Raw genomic sequence first — 24,160 nt, 5'->3', positions numbered from 1 at the left:
AGACCTCTGGGTGTTAAGACCAGTGTCTCCCAATCCTGGTTCTGGAGACCCAAAGGGGAGCACTCACAAACCTGATTCAAATCAAAGGGTTGATGAGCAGTTGATTAGTTCAATCAAGTCTGAGTACTAACTGTTATATAGACATTATAACACTAACTGTTATATAGACATTATAACACTAACTGTTATATAGACATTATAACACTAACTGTTATATAGACATTATAACACTAACTGTTATATAGACATTATAACACTAACTGTTATATAGACATTATAACACTAACTGTTATATAGACATCATAACACTAACTGTTATATAGACATTATAACACTAACTGTTATATAGACATTATAACACTAACTGTTATATAGACATTATAACACTAACTGTTATATAGACATCATAACACTAACTGTTATATATACATTATAACACTAACTGTTATATAGACATTATAACACTAACTGTTATATATACATTATAACACTAACTGTTATATAGACATTATAACACTAACTGTTATATAGACATTATAACACTAACTGTTATATAGACATTATAACACTAACTGTTATATAGACATTATAACACTAACTGTGAGAATCACACTGTTTCATTCAGTGGAAACTATTGCAGCTCATACTGTAACTATCATGCATGTTGGTCCCAGTAGTTTCCATTGGAAATGATGAGTGTGAACCTAACCTCATCTGTTTCATACGGTTTCCTGCTGCCGGCTCCCACACTAAAGGACTGTTAGCAGACGCTCTTATCCAGAGCGACATACAGTTAGTGTGTTCATCTGAAGATAGCTAGGTGTGACAAGTTAGACATACCAGAACCAACAAGTTCACCGCACTTTGACATTTATACGTTGGCATGCTTCTGCCTGGTTTGTTAGGCCTATATAGTTACAGCTTAGTCATTTAGCAGACATTTTTATCCAGAGGGACTTACAGGAGCAGATTAGGGTTAAGTGCTTTGCTCAATGGCATATCGAAAGATTTTTCATCTAGTCTGCTCGGGATTCGAACCAGAGACCTTTACACTCACTGGCCCAACAGTCTTAACCTCTAGGCCGCCCATAATGACAAGAGGAAGTTCAGAGTAGAAATGATGTGTGTGTTGAATGGCTGCAGACCAGATGCAGCAGGCCTTTTCAGTTAACCTACTAATATCACTATCCTGGGCACTGCCTCTGTCATGTTTGATGAGTTGAGCAAATGCCTTTTTTTGTTGTTGTGACCATCAGTATGACTTTGAAACCAAACTGAAGTGCATTTTGTGGTGTGGTATTAGTGATGGTGAGGCTGATCTGTGGTGTGGTATTAGTGATGGTGAGGCTGATCTGTGGTGTGGTATTAGTGATGGTGAGGCTGATCTGTGGTGTGGTATTAGTGATGGTGAGGCTGATCTGTGGTGTGGTATTAGTGATGGTGAGGCTGATCTGTGGTGTGGTATTAGTGATGGTGAGGCTGATCTGTGGTGTGGTATTAGTGATGGTGAGGCTGATCTGTGGTGTGGTATTAGTGATGGTGAGGCTGATCTGTGGTGTGGTATTAATGATGGTGAGGCTGATCTGTGCTGTGGTATTAGTGATGGTGAGGCTGATCTGTGGTGTGGTATTAGTGATGGTGAGGCTGATCTGTGGTGTGGTATTAGTGATGGTGAGGCTGATCTGTGGTGTGGTATTAGTGATGGTGAGGCTGATCTGTGGTGTGGTATTAGTGATGGTGAGGCTGATCTGTGCTGTGGTATTAGTGATGGTGAGGCTGATCTGTGGTGTGGTATTAGTGATGGTGAGGCTGATCTGTGGTGTGGTATTAGTGATGGTGAGGCTGATCTGTGGTGTGGTATTAGTGATGGTGAGGCTGATCTGTGGTGTGGTATTAGTGATGGTGAGGCTGATCTGTGGTGTGGTATTAGTGATGGTGAGGCTGATCTGTGGTGTGGTATTAGTGATGGTGAGGCTGATCTGCGGTGTGGATTGCAGTGTGGACTGATGGAGCTTCCATGGCTGCTCCTGTAGTAAATGAACCTACTGTCAGATTGATGGAGCTTCCATGGCTGCTCCTGTAGTAAATGAACCTACTGTCAGACTGATGGAGCTTCCATGGCTGCTCCTGTAGTAAATGAACCTACAGTCAGACTGATGGAGCTTCCATGGCTGCTCCTGTAGTAAATGAACCTACTGTCAGACTGATGGAGCTTCCATGGCTGCTCCTGTAGTAAATTAACCTACTGTCAGACTGATGGAGCTTCCATGGCTGCTCCTGTAGTAAATTAACCTTCTGTCAGACTGATGGAGCTTCCATGGCTGCTCCTGTAGTAACTGAACCTACAGTCAGACTGATGGAGCTTCCATGGCTGCTCCTGTAGTAAATTAACCTACTGTCAGACTGATGGAGCTTCCATGGCTGCTCCTGTAGTAAATGAACCTACTGTCAGACTGATGGAGCTTCCATGGCTGCTCCTGTAGTAAATGAACCTACTGTCAGACTGATGGAGCTTCCATGGCTGCTCCTGTAGTAAGTCAACCTACAGTCAGGCTGGTGTTACTTTAAAAAAAAATATCTCCCCAATTTCGTGGTGTGAAATTGGTACAGTCTTGTCTCATCGCTGCAACTCCCGTACGGACTCAGGAGAGGTGAAGGTCGAGAGCCGTGCATCCTCCGAAACACAACCCAACCAAGCCGCCAAGCTTCTTGACACAATGCCCTCTTAACCCGGAAGCCAGCCGCACAAATGTGTCGGAGGAAACACCGTACATCTGGCAACCGTGTCAGCATGCACTGTGCCCTGTCCCGCCACAGGAGTCACTAGCGCGCGATGGGACAAGGAAATCCCTGCTGGCTAAACCCGCCACTAACCTGGACAGAGCTTGGACTTGAACCCAGAATCTCTAGTGGCACAACACTGTGATGTAGTGCCTTAGAACACTGTGATGTAGTGCCTTAGAACACTGTGATGTAGTGCCTTAGAACACTGTGATGTAGTACCTTAGACCACTGTGATGTAGTGTCTTAGACCACTGTGATGTAGTGCCTCACACCACTGTGATGTAGTGCCTTAGAACACTGTGATGTAGTACCTTAGACCACTGTGATGTAGTGCCTTAGACCACTGTGATGTAGTGTCTTAGACCACTGTGATGTAGTGCCTTAGACCACTGTGATGTAGTGCCTTAAAACACTGTGATGTAGTACCTTAGACCACTGTGATGTAGTGCCTTAGACCACTGTGATGTAGTGCCTTAGAACACTGTGATGTAGTGTCTTAGACCACTGTGATGTAGTGCTTCAGACCACTGTGATGTAGTGCCTTAGAACACTGTGATGTAGTGTCTTAGACCACTGTGATGTAGTGCCTTAGACCACTGTGATGTAGTGCCTTAGACCACTGTGATGTAGTGTCTTAGACCACTGTGATGTAGTGCCTTAGACCACTGTGATGTAGTGCCTTAGACCACTGTGATGTAGTGCCTTAGACCACTGTGATGTAGTGTCTTAGACCACTGTGATGTAGTGCCTTAGACCACTGTGATGTAGTGCCTTAGAACACTGTGATGTAGTGCCTCACACCACTGTGATGTAGTGCCTTAGAACACTGTGATGTAGTGCCTTAGAACACTGTGATGTAGTGCCTTAGACCACTGTGATGTAGTGCCTTAGACCACTGTGATGTAGTGCCTTAGACCACTGTGATGTAGTGCCTTAGACCACTGTGATGTAGGGCCTTAGACCACTGTGATGTAGTGCCTTAGACCACTGTGATGTAGTGTCTTAGACCACTGTGATGTAGTGCCTTAGACCACTGTGATGTAGTGTCTTAGAACACTGTGATGTAGTGTCTTAGACCACTGTGATGTAGTACCTTAGACCACTGTGATGTAGTGCCTTAGACCACTGTGATGTAGTGCCTTAGAACACTGTGATGTAGTGCCTTAGACCACTGTGATGTAGTGCCTTAGAACACTGTGATGTAGTGTCTTAGAACACTGTGATGTAGTGTCTTAGGCCACTGTGATGTAGTACCTTAGAACACTGTGATGTAGTGCCTTAGACCACTGTGATGTAGTGTCTTAGACCACTGTGATGTAGTGTCTTAGACCACTGTGATGTAGTGCCTTAGACCACTGTGATGTAGTGCCTTAGAACACTGTGATGTAGTGCCTTAGACCACTGCGCCACTCAGGAGGTCCGGGGCCGGTGTTTCAGCTGGTCCTGTCAGGGTTTAGAAGCCTGTTCAGAAATCCGGTGCTCATGAATGTGTAGCGTCAAAGGACACTTTGATAATGAATAAAGTTGACTTCTTAGCTTTTATTGGTAATGTTATCAATACGACTCGGGTTTGTGGAAAGCAGAAATGCCAGGTTGAAGGTTATTGTGCAGTAACAGATGTTACTGTTGAAGTGGTTGTTGACATGCTGAACAATCCTAAGGGGGTAGTGTTTACTATCGCACTATCGCAAACTGTTTGACTTGAAAAAATACAAAACATATATTTTTTAAAGAGCCGTTTGGGAGCCGAAAAGAGCCGGACTGCCCACCACAACAGCCCCCTAAATCACGTCTGACTTTCTGATTTGTAAATTCACTGCAGTTCCCAACATTGACCAGCAGGTGGTAATGATACTCTCTTCTCAGACAGTAAATGACCACCAGTCAGCTACATTTATTTTGTTAGGAGGGGATGGAAAAGCATTGAGACTATTTGTCATGGAAGCAATTTCACTCATTTACTCATGTGAATGGGTCCAAAGAGATAAGAGAAGCTAATATTGATCGGCACTGTTAAATCTTTACAGCTCAGGATAATATGACTATAATTAAAGAACATCACTACCATCTGCTGGCTGGATCGGTCTTCTGATTTAAACCCTATTCTACACACTGCTAACCTTATTCCTAACATTAAACCTAAATTAAGATCAGAAATGTACATTTTTGTTTCCATAACATTTTACGATAGTCCTATAGACAATTTAGACTTTGTGACTGGGTTTTCTAATAACCAGAGAGGCTGGGGGGAGGAGTTTACTCCAAATACCTGTGCAAAGGTGAAAGTGAAAGTTGTGTCGCAGTTTAGGCCTGAGGTGTAGATTGTTCTGTAAAAACGTGTAGATATGCACATATAGTCACTATTAGAGTGGTTATGGATTTAAATCAACTATTTTGAATGTAAAGTGGAGGACGTGAAGACCAGTAAAGGTAAGAGGAGATCTCAGTATATTTCACTTTCCAAACTAGACACAACAGCCTTGTCATTGTTTAGAAGCCTGTTCAGAAATCTGGTCTCATTAATGTGCAGCGTCAAAGGACACTTTGATAATGAATAAAGTTGACTTCATAGCTTTTATTGGTAAGGTTATCAATACGACCACCATGATATCATAGAAGAAGAAGTGAATTGTGCCACAAATAGAACAATGAATGAGACAGACATTTCACTGGATGTATAATGTGAAACCTCCGCTTGGCGTTTCCACTCACTACCAGATATGTTAGTCAGAGGAACAAGATGGAACGACACGGATTCTGGCCGACATTCTGCACATTTTCTCATCGATTAAACTATTTATCGCAATACCGTTATTTTGTTCCCAAAACTAGAATCTGTTATGAACAGAGCGGACTACGTTTTGTAGACTTCACCCTTTTTGCAAAGGTTTTTCAAAATCACCTGTTTAGAAGGAGAATTGAGTTAATACACATGCGCACTTCACTAACGGTCATATGCAGATGACGCTAGAACGCACCAATAGGATCTCGGTAGCTCGTGCCTGGCCCTGCCCACCTCCTTGCTGGTTCCGCCCACTATGACTCAATTCTTCACGTTGGAAACGACACGCCCTGTTCTACGGAACGCCGTTTGGGTCATTGCCTGTCAAAAAGAAATAAGCTTCTTGACCAATCAGGACCTGAATATGACTCCACGTCACATAATAATTTAATACTTTCAAATAATGTTATTTGACGTGTATCTTTTTAACACGCAAAGACCCAAATGGCGTTCCATAGTGCACCTCAATACATGTCAGACATGCTTTTAAGTTATGTACCCAGTATGTCCCTCAGGTCCTCTGGAACTGGCCTCTTAACTATCCTGAAGCCTAGGACCAAGAGACATGGAGAGACAGCCTTTAGTTATTATGCCCCCAGCCTCTGGAATAGCCTGCCAGAGAACCTGAGGAGGTCTGAAACTGTGGACATATTTAAAAGGAGATCTCAGTATATTTTACTTTCCAAACTAGACACAACAGTCCTGTTTTAAAACAATGAGGACTGGAGAAAGAGGAAGTGATGTTTGTATCTGTGTGATTGAGCAAAAGAGAGAATTTGATGAATGGTAATGATGTAAATATGAATGTTTTCTCTTTTTATTGCAGTTAAAATGGCAGAGTCCAGAGTTCATAGTAAGTCAACATGCTATAATTAATGATGAACTTTTCTTTCATGTATCTGGGAGAACAGAACTAAACCAACTATTGAAAATGAAATGTGTTTGTGGTTTAATTTCTCTTTATGTGTAAATGTGTGTCTGGATGAAATGTGATTGTAACATGAGGGGCGGCAGGTAGCCTAGTGGTTAGAGTGTAGAGGTGGCAGGTAGCCTAGTGGTTAGAGTGTAGAGGTGGCAGGTAGCCTAGTGGTTAGAGTGTAGAGGTGGCAGGTAGCCTAGTGGTTAGAGTGTAGAGGTGGCAGGCAGCCTAGTGGTTAGAGTGTAGGGGAGGCAGGTAGCCTAGTGGTTAGAGTGTAGAGGTGGCAGGTAGCCTAGTGGTTAGAGTGTAGAGGTGTCTGGTAGCCTAGTGGTTAGAGTGTAGAGGTGGCAGGTAGCCTAGTGGTTAGAGTGTAGAGGTGGCAGGTAGCCTAGTGGTTAGAGTGTAGAGGTGGCAGGTAGCCTAGTGGTTAGAGTGTAGAGGTGGCAGGTAGCCTAGTGGTTAGAGTGTAGAGGTGGCAGGTAGCCTAGTGGTTAGAGTGTAGAGGTGGCAGGTAGCCTAGTGGTTAGAGTGTAGAGGTGGCTGGTAGCCTAGTGGTTAGAGTGTATAGGTGGCAGGTAGCCTAGTGGTTAGAGTGTAGAGGTGGCAGGTAGCCTAGTGGTTAGAGTGTAGAGGTGGCAGGTAGCCTAGTGGTTAGAGTGTAGAGGTGGCAGGTAGCCTAGTGGTTAGAGTGCAGAGGTGGCAGGTAGCCTAGTTGTTAGAGTGAAGAGGTGGCAGGTAGCCTAGTGGTTAGAGTGTAGAAGTTGCAGGTAGCCTAGTGGTTAGAGTGTAGAAGTGGCAGGTAGCCTAGTGGTTAGAGTGTATAGGTGGCAGGTAGCCTAGTGCTTAGAGTGTATAGGTGACAGGTAACCTAGTGGTTAGAGTGTAGAGGTGGCAGGTAGCCTAGTGGTTAGAGTGTAGAGGTGGCAGGTAGCCTAGTGGTTAGAGTGTAGAGGTGGCAGGTAGCCTAGTGGTTAGAGTGTAGAGGTGGCAGGTAGCCTAGTGGTTAGAGTGTAGAGGTGGCTGGTAGCCTTGTGGTTAGAGTGTAGAGGTGGCTGGTAGCCTTGTGGTTAGAGTGTAGAGGTGACAGGTAGCCTAGTGGTTAGAGTGTAGAGGTGGCAGGTAGCCTAGTGGTTAGAGTGTAGAGGTGGCAGGTAGCCTGGTGGTTAGAGTGTAGAGGTGGCAGGTAGCCTAGTGGTTAGAGTGTAAAGGTGGCTGGTAGCTTAGTGGTTAGATTGTAAAGGTGGCAGGTAGCCTAGTGGTTAGAGTGTAGAGGTGGCAGGTAGCCTAGTGGTTAGAGTGTAGTGGTGGCTGGTAGCCTAGTGGTTAGAGTGTAGAGGTGGCAGGTAGCCTAGTGGTTAGAGTGTAGAGGTGGCAGGTAGCTTAGTGGTTAGAGTGTAGAGGTGGCTGGTAGCCTAGTGGTTAGAGTGTAGAGGTGGCAGGTAGCCTAGTGGTTAGAGTGTAGAGGTGGCAGGTAGCCTAGTGGTTAGAGTGTAGAGGTGGCAGGTAGCCTAGTGGTTAGAGTGTAGAGGTGGCAGGTAGCCTAGTTGTTAGAGTGTAGAGGTGGCAGGTAGCCTAGTGGTTAGAGTGTATAGGTGACAGGTAACCTAGTGGTTAGAGTGTAGAGGTGGCAGGTAGCCTAGTTGTTAGAGTGAAGAGGTGGCAGGTAGCCTAGTGGTTAGAGTGTAGAGGTTGCAGGTAGCCTAGTGGTTAGAGTGTAGAGGTGGCAGGTAGCTTAGTGGTTAGAGTGTAGAGGAGGCAGGTAGCCTAGTTGTTAGATTGTAGAGGTGGCAGGTAGCCTAGTGGTTAGAGTGTAGAGGTGGCAGGTAGCCTAGTGGTTAGAGTGTAGAGGTTGCAGGTAGCCTAGTGGTTAGAGTGTAGAGGTGGCAGGTAGCCTAGTGGTTAGAGTGTATAGGTGGCAGGTAGCCTAGTGCTTAGAGTGTATAGGTGACAGGTAACCTAGTGGTTAGAGTGTAGAGGTGGCAGGTAGCCTGGTGGTTAGAGTGTAGAGGTGGCAGGTAGCCTAGTGGTTAGAGTGTAGAGGAGGCAGGTAGCCTAGTGGTTAGAGTGTAGAGGTGGCTGGTAGCCTTGTGGTTAGAGTGTAGAGGTGGCTGGTAGCCTTGTGGTTAGAGTGTAGAGGTGGCAGGTAACCTAGTGGTTAGGGTGTAGAGGTGACAGGTAGCCTAGTGGTTAGAGTGTAGAGGTGGCAGGTAGCCTAGTGGTTAGAGTGTAGAGGTGGCAGGTAGCCTAGTGGTTAGATTGTAAAGGTGGCAGGTAGCCTAGTGGTTAGAGTGTAGAGGTGGCAGGTAGCCTAGTGGTTAGAGTGTAGAGGTGGCAGGTAGCTTAGTGGTTAGAGTGTAGAGGTGGCTGGTAGCCTAGTGGTTAGAGTGTATAGGTGGCAGGTAGCCTAGTGGTTAGAGTGTAGAGGTGGCAGGTAGCCTAGTGGTTAGATTGTAAAGGTGGCAGGTAGCCTAGTGGTTAGAGTGTAGAGGTGGCAGGTAGCCTAGTGGTTAGATTGTAAAGGTGGCAGGTAGCCTAGTGGTTAGAGTGTAGAGGTGGCAGGTAGCCTAGTGGTTAGAGTGTAGAGGTGGCAGGTAGCCTAGTGGTTAGAGTGTAGAGGTGGCAGGTAGCCTAGTGGTTAGAGTGTAGAGGTGGCTGGTAGCCTAGTGGTTAGAGTGTAGGGGAGGCAGGTAGCCTAGTGGTTAGAGTGTAGTGGTGGCAGGTAGCTTAGTGGTTAGAGTGTAGAGGTGGCAGGTAGCCTAGTGGTTAGAGTGTAGAGGTGGCAGGTAGCTTAGTGGTTAGAGTGTAGAGGTGGCAGGTAGCCTAGTGGTTAGAGTGTAGAGGTGGCAGGTAGCCTAGTGGTTAGAGTGTAGAGGTGGCAGGTAGCCTAGTGGTTAGAGTGTAGAGGTGGCAGGTAGCCTAGTGATTAGAGTGTAGAGGTGACAGGTAGCCTAGTGGTTAGAGTGTAGAGGTGGCAGGTAGCCTAGTGGTTAGAGTGTAGAGGTGGCAGGTAGCCTAGTGGTTAGAGTGTAGAGGTGGCAGGTAGCCTAGTGGTAAGAGTGTAGAGGTGGCTGGTAGCCTAGTGGTTAGAGTGTAGAGGTGGCAGGTAGCCTAGTGTTTAGAGTGTAGAGGTGGCAAGTAGCCTAGTGGTTAGAGTGTAGAGGTGGCAGGCAGCCTAGTGGTTAGAGTGTAGAGGTGGCAGGTAGCCTAGTGGTTAGAGTGTAGAGGTGGCAGGTAGCCTAGTGGTTAGAGTGTAGGGGAGGCAGGTAGCCTAGTGGTTAGAGTGTATAGGTGGCAGGTAGCCTAGTGGTTAGTGTGTAGAGGAGGCAGGTAGCCTAGTGGTTAGAGTGTAGAGGTGGCAGGTAGCCTAGTGGTTAGAATGTAGAGGTGGCAGGTAGCCTAGTGGTTAGAGTGTATAGGTGGCAGGTAGCCTAGTGGTTAGAGTGTAGAGGTGACAGGTAGCCTAGTGGTTAGAGTGTAGAGGTGGCTGGTAGCCTAGTGGTTAGAGTGTAGAGGTGGCAGGTAGCCTAGTGGTTAGAGTGTAGAGGTGGGAGGTAGCCTAGTGGTTAGAGTGTTGGGCCAGTAACTGAAAGGTTGCTGAATCCCCGAGCTGATAAGGTAAAAGTCTGTTGTTCTTCCCCTGAACAAGTCAGCGTCGTCCGTGGTAGGCTGTCATTCTAATTAAGAATTGGTTCTTAACTGACTTGACTCCTTAAATAAATAAAATATATATCCAGAGCGATTAGGATTAAGTTCCTTGCTCAAGGACAGATCAACTAATGTTTTCCTAGTTGGCTCAGGGGTTACTGGCCCAATGCTCTTAAGTGCTATGAAGTGGTACGTTTGTGGTAGAAAAAAGAGATTGGGGCTGGGGAACATGTGTTACACCACTGTAATATTAGTTTATCTATGAAATTATTAGTGTATAGAGGTCAGATGTCACAGGACTAAAACATGCTGATAACAGGGTTGGGGTGTGCAGCGAATAGCTGGATATAGGTTACTGTTGGTGACTTGGGGAATACAGGCCTAAGGAAAGTGGGTAACAGGGCTGAGATAGGAAAGTAACAGGGATGAGGTGTATTGGCAAAGGAACTGGGGTCTTGAGTAACACACAGGTCATTTAGGGCCAGGATATGCCTGTATCTGTACTTGATTGTATAGATTTGAGGGTATTGGCATGTGGGTGTTAGGGTTAGGGCATGGGGGTAACAGGGCTGGGGTGTGTGGGTCATTGAGTTTAGGTGTGTGGGTAAGTGGGCTGAGGTATATAGATATTGAGGTTGAGGAATAGGGGTAAATATCTGTTCATGTTATTATAGGCAGAGCACTCTGTCACAATTGTGACCAAGAATAAAACATACTTTTAAATAAATAAATAAATAATCAAAATGGATGACATGTTAGGCTTACTAGTGGCATAAGATTTGCATAGTGGCATGTCTGGGAAAGATGTGGGAACAAATGGGATAATATCATTCTAGATTTGTAGCATCACATTCTTCTATGACATAAATACTTTCCTTCAAATGAATATGTCTGTCTGGGATTGTGTGTGTTGTATTTTAGAATTGACATGGTCCTGGTTGTTGTATGTCTATTGTAGTTTTTCAATCAGCTGTGTTTATAAATGTACTGAGAGTATTTGTGTTCCTGACACAGATGATGTCATTAAACATGAAATGTTCTCTCTTTCTGAACAGCTCAGTTTAAACTCACCTCAGGAGACAAGGTGAAGGCTGATGTTGGTGAAGAGGTCACCCTCCCCTGTCACCTCTCACCTGACACCAGTGCTGTTGCCACGACGATCAGGTGGTTTAAAGGGACAGAGTGTATTTACCTGTATCAGAATGGCCAGGTGACAGAGAGGAGTGGCTATGAGGGCAGAGTGAGTCTGATCACCCAGGAGCTGGAGAGAGGCAACGTGTCTCTGAGGCTGAGAGACTACAGGAGGTCAGATAGAGGAGTCTACATATGTCAGGTCATCCATGGAGAACAGAAGGAGGAGGCTGCAGTGGGTTTATGGGATAGAGGAGGTAAGTGTTCTATAACTCCAGTAATGTTTCTAAACACCTAAACAACAGCAATAACAACCAGTCTCTTTCCCTGTACAGAACACTTCTACTTTCTCATGTAGGTAGGAGTTCATAGTAGGAGTTACAGATGAATAGACTAGATTCATTCTGAATATCAACTAGTTACAATGCATATTACCATCACTCTGAGCTTTGAGCTTGTCCTAAAGCATTAGAACCATTCCAACATTACTGTCACGTCCCTTGATTGTCATTAGTAATGAATGTGATGAACACTCATACCCCTCTGATGTATATCACATCACTATGGTATTTGAGAGGATCATGTGACAGATGGTGATTTGAAGGTAATGATAATAACTAATACATTCTGTTTTACATGATCATTATTCATGACTCTCCATCTTGGATAATGGATGATCAGTATTTGGTGAGTAATTACTTATTTGTCTGTTTTGTTTATTGACAACCAATAACACAAGACAAAGAACAGACCAGAGTGTTAATCTGATACTATAAAAACTACAGGCCTTGTGAACAGCAGTGTGTCTTCTTCAAGGCTACAAATTAAATCAGTTTCTTTACATTTATCAATACTCTCCCCAAATGTTCTCAAGGTAGGTTGGATTAAGATGTATAGATGTTCTTCAAATTATCCAGAATTTTCAAATCATAGCCTTCCCACAAAATATATGCCATAGAGGTCAACATTTCACATAGTCCTCCTACAATATTTCTGCCATATAGCTCAACATTTCACACGTTAAAATTAAAATAGAATCATCTTGAATTTAGCTTGATGTCTTATTATGAAGCATTCAGTCATTCTCAGACTGTTCCAATAGTAGCACTGCTTACATCCCTTTCCCTAGATGTACATTAGTAATGAATGTGATGAACAGTCATATCAATATGATGTATGGTATTTCATTAAATTATGTAATGAGACAGAAATTCAATGAACAATACTAACTAATGTATTCTGTTTTACATGATCATTATTCATGACTCTCCATCTTGGATAATGGATGATCAGTACGGGGTGAGTAATTAATTATTTGTCTGTTTTGTTTATTGACAACCAATAACACAAGACAAAGAACAGACCAGAGTGTTAATCTGATACTATAAAAACTACAGGCCTTGTGAACAGCAGTGTGTCTTCTTCAAGGCTACAAATTAAATCAGTTTCTTTACATTTATCAATACTCTCCCCAAATGTTCTCAAGGTAGGTTGGATTAAGATGTATAGATGTTCTTCAAATTATCCAGAATTTTCAAATCATAGATCTCCCACAATATATCTGCCGTAGAGGTCAACAATTCACATAGTCCTCCCACAATATATCTGCCATAGAGGTCAACATTTCACATAGTCCTCCCACAATATATCTGCCATAGAGGTCAACATTTCACATAGTCCTCCCACAATATATCTGCCATAGAGGTCAACATTTCACATAGTCCTCCTACAGTATATCTGCCATAGAGGTCAACATTTCACATAATCCTCCTACAATATATCTGCCATAGAGATCAACATTTCACATAGTCCTCCCACAATATATCTGCCATAGAGGTCAACATTTCACATAGTCCTCCTACAATATATCTGCCATAGAGCTCAACATTTCACATATATATCTCCCATAGAGGTCAACATTTCACATAGTCCTCCCACAATATATCTGCCATAGAGATCAACATTTCACATAGTCCTCCCACAATATATCTGCCAAAGAGGTCAACATTTCACATAGTCCTCCTACAATATATCTGCCATAGAGGTCAACATTTCACATAGTCCTCCCACAATATATCTGCTATAGAGGTTAATATTTCACATAGTCCTCCCACAATATATCTGCCATAGAGGTCAACATTTCACATAGTCCTCCCACAATATATCTGCCATAGAGGTCAACATTTCACATAGTCCTCCTACAATATATCTGCCATATAGCTCAACATTTCACATAGTCCTCCTACAATATTTCTGCCATATAGCTCAACATTTCACACGTTAAAATTAAAATAGAATCATCTTGAATTTAGCTTGATGTCTTATTATGAAGCATTCAGTCATTCTCAGACTGCTCACATAGTAGTGCTGCTTACATCCCTTTCCCTAGATGTACATTAGTAATGAATGTGATGAACAGTCATTCCAATATGATGTATGGTATTTCATTAAATTATGTAATGAGACAGAAATTCAATGAACAATAACAACTAATGCATTCTGTTTTACATGATCATTATTCATGACTCTCCATCTTGGATAATGGATGATCAGGATGGGGTGAGTAATTACTTATTTGTCTGTTTTGTTTATTGACAACCAATAACACAAGACAAAGAACAGACCAGAGTGTTAATCTGATACTATAAAAACTACAGGCCTTGTGAACAGCAGTGTGTCTTCTTCAAGGCTACAAATTAAATCAGTTTCTTTACATTTATCAATACTCTCCCCAAATGTTCTCAAGGTAGGTTGGATTAAGATGTATAGATGTTCTTCAAATTATCCAGAATTTTCAAATCATAGATCTCCCACAATATATCTGCCGTAGAGGTCAACAATTCACATAGTCCTCCCACAATATATCTGCCATAGAGGTCAACATTTCACATAGTCCTCTCACAATATATCTGCTATAGAGGTCTACATTTCACATAGTCCTCTCACAATATATCTACTATGGTGCTCAACATTTCACACTCCAAAATGAACATGGAATCAGCTTTAATTCAGTTTAATGTCCTAGTATGAAGCATTCTGTGATGTTTAGACTGTTCCAATAGTAGCACTGCTTACATCCCTTTCCCTAGATGTACATTAGTAATGAATGTGATGAACAGTCATATCAATATGATGTATGGTATTTCATTAAATTATGTAATGAGACAGAAATTCAATGAACAATAATAACTAATACATTCTGTTTTACATGATCATTATTCATGACTCTCCATCTTGGATAATGGATGATCAGTATTTGGTGAGTAATTACTTATTTGTCTGTTTTGTTTATTGACAACCAATAACACAAGACAAAGAACAGACCAGAGTGTTAATCTGATACTATAAAAACTACAGGCCTTGTGAACAGCAGTGTGTCTTCTTCAAGGCTACAAATTAAATCAGTTTCTTTACATTTATCAATACTCTCCCCAAATGTTCTCAAGGTAGGTTGGATTAAGATGTATAGATGTTCTTCAAATTCTACTGAATGTATATTCCATAGAACCCTGCCTCCTGACACAATATCCTGTATCTGCCATAGAGCCCAATGCTGGTTATCACTAACAATGAAAATAATAATTTGATCAGAGATAGGCCAATAACAAAACAACATTATTTATGAAGTTAACCAGATCTCATTGGTGCCCACAGTCCCTACATGAAGGAGGCTTGAGTGACAGGAGAAATGTGATTGGTCCTGTTTGTTCTGTATATAGTGATCTACCACACAGAACTCACCTCTCTGTTTTACACCATAGGATCAGTATCACAGTATTTACTACATGAGACCCAGGAGGACAAGCTGAAGAGGGAGGCATCAGCTGGTGAGCTTGGTAAGTATGAGAGAGTCTGGAGGAGAGAGGGTTGAATCAGGGAACATGAGTGATGTCATTCAGTTTTTCAGACTAATTCATTTGTAATGTATCAAATAGTCAATAGACCAGTTGATGATTGGTTCAGCTCAGATAACTGTTGACTGTAGGAAATAATTACAAATTATTGTACCACCTCCATCAAATGATAATGTCTTTCTAGGCATACTATTGAATTAATTAATATATTACTTATTCAAACAACCAACTAAATATGTTAATTGCTGTCTCTCAGAGTTGAAGATGGAAAAAGAATTAAAAGAGATATTAAGACAGGAGATGATGAAACAACTAGAGGAGAAAGACACCCAACTGGATGATATGACCCAGGAAGTGAGAGAGAAAGAGAGACTCCTGGAGGAGAAGAACCAGATAATGGGACAGAGGGAGAAACTATTAGAAGAGAAAGAAAACCAACTGGAAGAGAAAGACAAGCAACTAAAGGACAGAGACATTCAACTAGAGATACTGAGAAAGAACCTGCAGGACAAGAACAGCCAAGTAGAGAACTTCAGAGTCCTACTGCAGGACAAAGACCTTCAACTAGAGGACAGCAACCACAGACTGGGAGAGAAGGACAGACTACTGGAAGAGAGAGACAAACAGCTGGAAGAGAGAGACAAACAGCTGGAAGAGAGAGACAAACAGCTGGAAGAGAGAGACAAAGTACTGGAGGGAAAAGAAAAGGAACTAAAAGAGAGGAGGCAGGAAGTAGAAGAGAAATATAACCTACTAGAGGAGAGAGAGAAGCAGTTAAAGGAAAGAGACAAACAGGTGGAGGATGTCAACAATGAAAATGCTGAACTGGGTAAGATTATTCACACCATTAATACATTTAGTCTTCTGTACTTTCCTCAATTCTCAGGTTATTGTAGACTCTCCACTGAGTTGTGAATATTGTTGTCCATCACTTCATACTTTCCCTCTGCATCATATTTCTGTCTAAAGTCTAAAACACAGAATTCAGATCCTAGTCCTTTGTTATTTCAGCTCAACAGATATGTGATGTGAAGACTGAGGTAGAGAGACTGAGAAGAGAGATCTCAGCCCAGATGACTGGTGAGTGAGATATGTGATACTTAACATTTCAATAGAAACCCAGAACTCCCCTTCAGTAGGTCTATGTGTCTTCATGTGTCACTGAGGTAAATGTTCCCATTCTAAATGGTTGTTCTATTATTTTAGAACATGGAGAGACGTCAGATACAGGTTCCATACTCCCAGTCAGGAGGAGAGACAGCAAGGAGCTTCCTCCATACAGTGAGTTATCAATATTGTCCTGTTGTCTCCTACTGTTTCTAGTCTATAGTGGACCATCCTCCACTTAGTGAGTTATCAATATTGTCCTGTTGTCTCCTACTGTTTCTAGTCTATAGTGGACCATCCTCCACTTAGTGAGTTATCAATATTGTCCTGTTGTCTCCTACTGTTTCTAGTCTATAGTGGACCATCCTTCACTTAGTGAGTTATCAATGTTGTCCTGTTGTCTCCTACTGTTTCTAGTCTATATTGGACCATTATATTTGATTTGACCATCCTTCACTTAGTGAGTTATACATGTTGTCTCAAACTGTCATCAATCTTGATGTTCTTTATTGTCTCCAATAATCTATATTTCACTATGATGTGTAATGTATTTGTAGTTTGTTTATTCTATGTTTTAAATGTGTCTCTGATGAGTCAGTATGTTGACCAGTTCTCTATGTTGTGTTACAGTGGGAGGAGAGACCTCAGATACAGACCCCACACTTCCACTGAGGAGGAGAAACAGCATGGAGTTAATTCCTCCACTTAGTGAGTTATGGATGTAGATTATATTATATTTGACACTGTTGTACATCCTCCAGAGAGTCAGTGTGTTGATCAGTGCTGTGTGTTGTGTTGCAGTGGGAGGAGAGAGCAGCAGTCCAGACTCCCCAGTGTCTCCCAGTGTGTCTGAGCTGAGACTGGTGCTGCTGGGGAGGACTGGGGCTGGGAGGAGTGCAGCAGGAAACACCATCCTGGGCAGAGAAGAATTTGGGGCCCAGGCCAGCCCCTCTGCAGTGACCCAGAGGAGTAAGAGGAGAGGGGGGGACGTGTGTGGGAGACGGCTGGTGCTGGTGGACACTCCAGACTGGTTCTGTCCTGGACTCTCTCTGGAGGAGATGAGACAGGATGTGGGGCTCTGTGTCCGTCTGTCTGCCCCGGGACCCCACGCCTTCCTCCTGGTCATACCAGTGGAGCCCTCTAAGGGGGAGGAGAGAGGGGTGCTGGAGAGAATAGAGGAGATGTTTGGGGAGGGTTTTTGGGGACACACTGTGATTCTATTCACCCATGATGATGGCCTGAAAGAGCAGAGCATTGAGGAGTTTCTCCAAGCAGGAAGTCAGGACCTCCAGCAGCTTGTAGAGAAAAGTGGGAGCAGGTACCACGTCCTCAACATTAAGGACAGGGGCCCATGGCACTCAGGTATCAGAGCTGCTGGAGCAGGTAGAGGAGATGGTGGCAGGAAACAGAGATAGATTCTACAGCAGTCAGACCTACCAGGAGGCAGAGGACCAGGTTAGAGAGATGGAGGGAAAGATCCAGAGAGAGAGAGGAGAGAGGAAACAGAGGGACGAGAGAGACTTGAGAGAGAGACTTGAGAAGGAGTTGCAGGACTCTCTGATAAAGATAGAGGGAGTGATCCAGGAACATGAGGGAGATATCAGAACACTCAGTGAAAGAACCAGTGAACTGGAGAGACAGGTGAAAGAAGAGAGGGATGAGGAGAAGAAAAGAGAGCTGGAGAGGGAGCTGAAGAGGGAGTCTGATAGGAGGGAGGAGATGGAGAGAAAGCTGGAGAGATTTAGAGAGAAGAGAGAGAATGAGAGGAGGGAGATGGAGGAGAGACACAGACAGGAGATGGAGAACTATGAAGGAGAGGCCAGAGTTGAAGCAGAGAGAAACCTGATGAAGATAGTCCTACCTGAGTTACAGAGGAACGTGATGATCTCACAGACAAAGATGCAGAGAGAGTTCAGCAGACAGATGGAGGAGAAGAATAGACAGATGAAGGAGAAGGATAGACAGATGAAGGAGAAGAATAGACATATGGAGGAGAAGGATGGAGAAATGGAGAGACTAAGACAGAACTTGAAAGAGGTCAGGGAAGCTCACTCAGTGTTGCAGAAGAGACTGGAACGAGAGGGGAGAGGTCAGAGGGCACTGATAGGGATGTTGGGCTGGGTCAGGAGAAACTCATCAAGTTGGCTTCTCCACAATCTGATATGATTCACCATCACCGTCTATGTGTAGAACCAGACCAGGTCTACTGTCCACTGTACCGTGGTGAGTGACCATGGATCATGGTGGTCATGGGGGAAACAGGTCAGAATAATGTCTGGTCCAGTCTACAGTGTCTAGAGAAGGAGGGGAGGGAGGTCTGTAAAGATCTTGATGAGACAGAATTCCAAACCAACGTAGATTATTGACCTTTGCACTGCAGCCTTTTAGAATGGAGAGGGTTGTGGGGGTCAGGAGGTCAGCGGGGAGGAGTCAGATCCTGAGAACTCTAAAGATCTGAGTGAGACTTTTACTCAGTGTTTGAGGAGGTCTACTATTGAACAGAGAGAACCATACTGTATTTACCACACACTACTTCCTGTTCTTAATCAATCATATTGTATGTTTCATGTTGAAACTTTAAATATACACTGAGTGCACAAAACATTAAGAACACCTTCCTAATATTGAGTTACAATCTATCCCAATGGAACTCTGATACCACATGAGACTGATATTGTTGAAATAAAGAAATGGAACTTTGTAAGACATCAGTGTTTGGACATTGTTTGTCTTGGATGATTCTCTACAGTACAGAGCTGAGCTGTCAACACTGAGCTGGTCTCTCTTTACCTGATACTACTACTACTACTACCACCAACTACTACTACTGCTACTTACAACTACTAACTACTACAACTACTAACACTACTACTACTACTACTGCTACTTACAACTACTACTACTAACTACTACAACTACTGCTACTAACTACTACAACTACTACTGCTACTTACAACTACTACAGTACTACTACTACCACTACTAACTACTGCTAACTACCACTACTACCAACTACTAATACTACTAACTACTACTACTAACTACTACTACTACTACTACTGCTACTAACTACTACTAACTACTAGTACTACCAACTACTAGTACTACCAACTACTAATACTACTACCAACTACAACTACTGCTACTACTGCTGCTACGACTACTACTGCTGCTACTACTACTGCTACTACTGCTACCACCAACTACGATGTATATTCTCACTTTAAGAATTTTCTATAAATTAAAATTCACTTTACATTAAAAAAAAAATCTTAATTAAAACATCAATAGCTTCCACCCCATAAGACTTTCATGAATACAACCAACTGTTATTGGTTCAGGGACGTCATGCCTCCAATCAACAACAATTTGTGTTGTATTTGTTGACTTTGGATACTTTTTTACAAATGTTCATTAAATTTGCATGAATAGTACACTAAAATTAGAGGTCAACCGATTAATCGGAATGGCCGAATAATTAGGGCCGATTTCAAGTTTTCATAACAATCGGTAATCGGTATTTTTGGCCACTGATTTGCCGATTATAAAAAAATATTTTTTTAACTAGGCAAGTCAGTTAAGAACACATTCTTATTTTCAATGACGGCCTAGGAACGGTGGGTTAACTGTCTCATTCAGGGGTAGAACGACAGATTTTTACCTTGTCAGCTTGGGGATTCAATCTTGCAACCTTACGGTTAACTAGTCCAACGCTCTAACCACCTGCTTTACATTGCACTCCACGAGGAGCCTGCCTGTTATGCGAATGCAGTAAGAAGCCAAGGTAAGTTGCTAGCTAGCATTAAACTTATCTTATAAAAACAATCAATCAATCAATCATAATCACTAGTTAACTACACATGGTTGATGATATTACTAGTTTATCTAGCCTGTCCTGCGTTGCATATAATTGATGCGGTGCACATTCGCGAAAAAGGACTGTTGTTGCTCCAACGTGTACCTAACCATAAACATCAAATTCTTTCTTAAAATCAATACACAAGTATATATTTTTAAACCTGCATATTTAGTTAATATTGCCTGCTAACATGAATTTCTTTTAACTAGGGAAAATGTGTCACCTCTGCAACAGAGTCAGGGTATATGCAGCAGTTTGGGCCGCCTGGCTCATTGCGAACTGTAAAGACTATTTCTTCCTAACAAAGACAGCCGACTTCGCCAAATGGGGGGATGATTTAACAAAAAGCGCATTTGCGAAAAAAGCACGATCGTTGCACGACTGTACCTAACCATAAATATCAATGCCTTTCTTAAAATCAATACACAGAAGTATATATTTTTAAACCTGCATATTTAGCTAAAAGAAATCCAGGTTAGCAGGCAATATTAACCAGGTGAAATTGTGTCACTTCTCTTGCGTTCATTGCACGCAGAGTCAGGGTATAGGCAACAGTTTGGGCCGCCTGGCTCGTTGCGAACTAATTTGCCAGAATTTTACGTAATTATGACATAACATTGAAGGTTGTGCAATGTAACAGGAATATTTAGACTTAGGGATGCCACCCGTTACATAAAATACGGAACGGTTCCGTATTTCACTGAAAAATAAACGTTTTGTTTTCGAGATGATAGTTTCCGGATTCGACCATATTAATGACCTAAGGATCGTATTTCTGTGTGTTTATTATATTATAATTAAGTCTATGATTTGATCTTTGATAGAGCAGTCTGACTGAGCGGTGGTAGACACCAGCAGGCTCGTAAGCATTCATTCAAACAGCACTTTTGTGCGTTTTGACAGCAGCTCTTCGCAATTCTTCAAGCATTGCGCTGTTTATGACTTCAAGCCTATCAACTCCCAAGATTAGGCTGGTGTAACCGATGTGAAATGGCTAGCTAGTTAGCCGGGTGCGCGCTAATAGCGTTTCAAACGTCACTCGCTCTGAGACTTGGAGTAGTTGTTCCCCTTGCTCTACATGGGTAACGCTGCTTCGAGGGTGGCTGTTGTCGATGTGTTCCTGGTTTGAGCCCAGGTAGGAGCGAGGGAGAGGGACGGAAGCTATACTGTTACACTGACAATACTAAAGTGCCTATAAGAACATCCAATAGTCAAAGGTATATGAAAAACAAATGGTATAGATATATATAGTCCTATAATTCCTATAATAACTACAACCTAAAACTTCTTACCTGGGAATATTGAAGACTCATGTTAAAAGGAACCACCAGCTTTCATATGTTCTCATGTTCTGAGCAAGGAACTTAAACGTTAGCTTTCTTACATGGCACATATTGCACTTTTACTTTCTTCTCCACCACTTTGTTTTTGCATTATTTAAACCAAATTGAACATATTTCATTATTTATTTGAGGCTAAATTGATACTATTTATGTATTATATTAAGTTAAAATAAGTGTTCATTCAGTATTGTTGTAATTGTCATTATCCGATTAATCGGTATCGGCTTTTTTTGGTCCTCCAATAATTGGTATCAGCGTTGAAAAATCATAATCGGTCGACCTCTAAACTACAACTACTGCTACTACTAACTACTGTAACCCTCTCACCAGGCTGGAATATGACTCTTACAATATTAACTTATGTAGAGTATCTCAACAGCATGGGATGTTAGGTGAGAAGGACATCTCCAATAAGAATCCCTATTGTAAACTATCTAGGGTTATGACAATAGGGTATTAACTTCAGATGAAATGATTATAGGTTTCTGTTATTGAATCAAGATAAACTATCCCATGCATTAAATTAAATTGAAACAATAAATGACTCCACCAAGGCAACATACATACATACAATATGTGTATTATTACATTTTCATAGCACAACATCAAAATAAATAAAGTAATAATAAACCCCAATGAAGTTGTGCACAACCCGTTTCCAAATTATTTCAAGTTTGATTAATTAACCCGTTGGCGCGCGTTGGAGGTCAAATAAAACCGACGACACACATAAAGTCCAGAAGCACCTCACCGTTGTAGTTACTCACTACTTAGTAGATATTCCCTCAGTGAAGTATGGCAGTTCCATGCAGGTTTCCTCACAAAGTCCACAGCAGCACAGCTACCAATGCAGACAGTACTCCTTACGCTTCGAACACACCGACTGCGTAGAGGCATCACTGCTACCAATGCAGACAGTAGTCCTTACGCTTCGAACACACCGACTGCGTCAAGGCATCACTGCTACCAATGCAGACAGTAGTCCTTACGCTTCGAACACACCGACTGCGTCATGGCATCACTGCTACCAATGCAGACAGTACTCCTTACGCTTCGAACACACCGACTGCGTCGTTGCATCACTGCTACCAATGCAGACAGTACTCCTTACGCTTCGAACACACCGACTGCGTCATTGCATCACTGCTACCAATGCAGACAGTAGTCCTTACGCTTCGAACACACCGACCGCGTCATTGCATCACAGCTACCAATGCAGACAGTACTCCTTACGCTTTGAACACACCGACCGCGTAGAGGCATCACTGCTACGTAACATTTTGCGCAGCTAGGCATCGATACTGATGCAGGTACCTTTTGCAGATGGTCGCATGCGGTTGGACACATAGAGGCGAGAATCATTTTCGCAAGTATCCTCAAAACCGTGTCTTTTGACACAACTGCTGACAGCTACAGGGACATAAACACAAAAAATGCTGCTTGGAGACAAGTGTCCACGATAGTAGGATTGCCAGGTCAGTTTAGTAGTGAGCATGTGCTAGATGTCGCTAGTTAGCTAGCTAGCTAACCTAGCTTGCTAACCCTAGCCAATGAGGTGTGTGTGTGTGTGTGTGTGAAAGAAATAGTCAAATAAATGATGCTAGTTACTACCCCTGATAACTTTACCAAATAATCATGTTTGAAAGAGTGAATGTGTATGTCAGATAAATAGTAATAGAAATGGTAGATACTACTGTACCCCTGATAATTTGGTCAGATAACCGTGTGTGTGTCTATGTGTACAGTAGGTGACATGTCCATGATAGCTATCTAATAACTATAGTTATGCTAGGTAATGGTTTGGCTTATCATGTCTATGTAGAAGAAGACTGTAGGAGGAAGTGGAGAGGACTCAGGGACAGGTATCAGAGAGAGAGAAGGGCAGAGAAAGAGAAGAAGTGGTCTGGGTCAGCAGCTTCAGGCCAGCAGCCTTGGTGCTTCTGCCACATTCTTTCTTTTCTGGATCCATTTATTGTGCCTAGGGCAACGAGTGGCAATTTTACAGCCAGACCCTCTACTACATCATCCACAAGTGTTGTCGCCACCGGTGCGTCAAGACCCTCAATGTCACCTACAAGTGCGACCATCGCCTCCACCGGTGGTGCAGCAAGACCCTCTACAACATCTACATCATCCACAAGTATGACCACCACCGGTGCAGCCATGGAAGATGATGAAATGGAGAAAGCACCTCTGGATCTAGGATCACCTGAGATTATTATGACCCTCACAGAAGTGACCACTGTGGACCTCGTTGAACAGGATGTGGCCGTGGAGACAAACAGAGAGAGAAACGAAGAGGAACATTATCACACCAGGCGTCATCGGAGGTACCAGACCCCAGACACTCAACTAATTTTAGCAGAGGCTCCTCCAAGCCGTGGAGAGGGATGCAGCCCAACCTGATGCTCACAGGAAGGAGGATGAAGAGACCCTCTTTGCCATGAGCCTGGTGCCAACCCTGAAGAGGCTGCCTCAGCAAAGAAAAGCAGCAGTCAAAGTTAAAATGTATCAGCTGCTTTTCCAAGCCGAGTTCAATGGTACGTTTTTTTCCTTCTCCACATCACATGTAGTGTCATAAGTGTTGCGACAGTGAAGTAGGTAATTCTTTACAGTATACTCATGTAGGCTAATTGGTATTTCAGATCAAAGTATTAATATGAGGCAAATGTACAGCTGTTGTTTCTAGGTTAGAAAATATCCCAAAACAACAGTTTACTGTCTAAATATTTTCCT

The 24,160-nt window shown here is 42.7% G+C and overlaps 2 protein-coding genes across 4 annotated transcripts in view; one reads left to right on the top strand and one right to left on the bottom strand.

The window, feature by feature from the left end:
* LOC106585872 (C-X-C motif chemokine 13) overlaps positions 1–22,527 on the bottom strand; it is a 34,250-nt gene extending 11,723 nt beyond the window's left edge. The window contains exon 1 of the mRNA XM_045707038.1: positions 22,192–22,527. Within this exon, the coding sequence (XP_045562994.1) occupies positions 22,192–22,321 (130 nt within the window). The 5' untranslated portion in view covers positions 22,322–22,527. The remainder of the gene's footprint in view (positions 1–22,191) is intronic.
* On the top strand, positions 5,041–18,486 carry LOC106607869 (trichohyalin). Of its 3 annotated transcripts, XM_045707032.1 has the most exons (13): positions 5,042–5,214; positions 6,393–6,419; positions 11,186–11,518; positions 11,943–11,948; positions 12,555–12,560; positions 13,815–13,820; positions 14,515–14,520; positions 15,023–15,097; positions 15,372–15,944; positions 16,127–16,195; positions 16,322–16,396; positions 16,853–16,930; positions 17,024–18,486. In XM_045707032.1, exons 2-13 carry the CDS (start codon positions 6,398–6,400, stop codon positions 17,635–17,637), a joined length of 1,863 nt encoding a protein of 620 aa, XP_045562988.1. In that variant the 5' UTR covers positions 5,042–5,214; positions 6,393–6,397; the 3' UTR covers positions 17,638–18,486. The 3 variants fall into 3 exon arrangements, with proteins under 3 accessions (XP_045562989.1, XP_045562990.1, XP_045562988.1); XM_045707033.1 differs by lacking the exon at positions 16,853–16,930 and having other exon boundaries at positions 5,041–5,214; XM_045707034.1 differs by lacking the exons at positions 16,127–16,195; positions 16,322–16,396 and having other exon boundaries at positions 5,041–5,214.
* Positions 22,528–24,160: the final 1,633 nt, after the last annotated feature.

The sequence above is a fragment of the Salmo salar genome, chromosome ssa24 (genome assembly GCF_905237065.1).
Source record: "Salmo salar chromosome ssa24, Ssal_v3.1, whole genome shotgun sequence".
Lineage (NCBI taxonomy): Eukaryota > Metazoa > Chordata > Actinopteri > Salmoniformes > Salmonidae > Salmo > Salmo salar.
Note: the sequence above shows the minus strand (reverse complement) of the source record. Positions and strands in the feature narration are given on the sequence as shown.

Coding starts and splice junctions, on each gene's coding strand:
- LOC106607869 (XM_045707032.1), top strand. CDS start 6,398: ATGGCAGAGTCCAGAGTTCATA. Junction 6,420..11,185: donor GGCAGAGTCCAGAGTTCATA/GTAAGTCAACAT, acceptor CTTTCTGAACAG/CTCAGTTTAAACTCACCTCA. Junction 15,098..15,371: donor GGCATCAGCTGGTGAGCTTG/GTAAGTATGAGA, acceptor GCTGTCTCTCAG/AGTTGAAGATGGAAAAAGAA.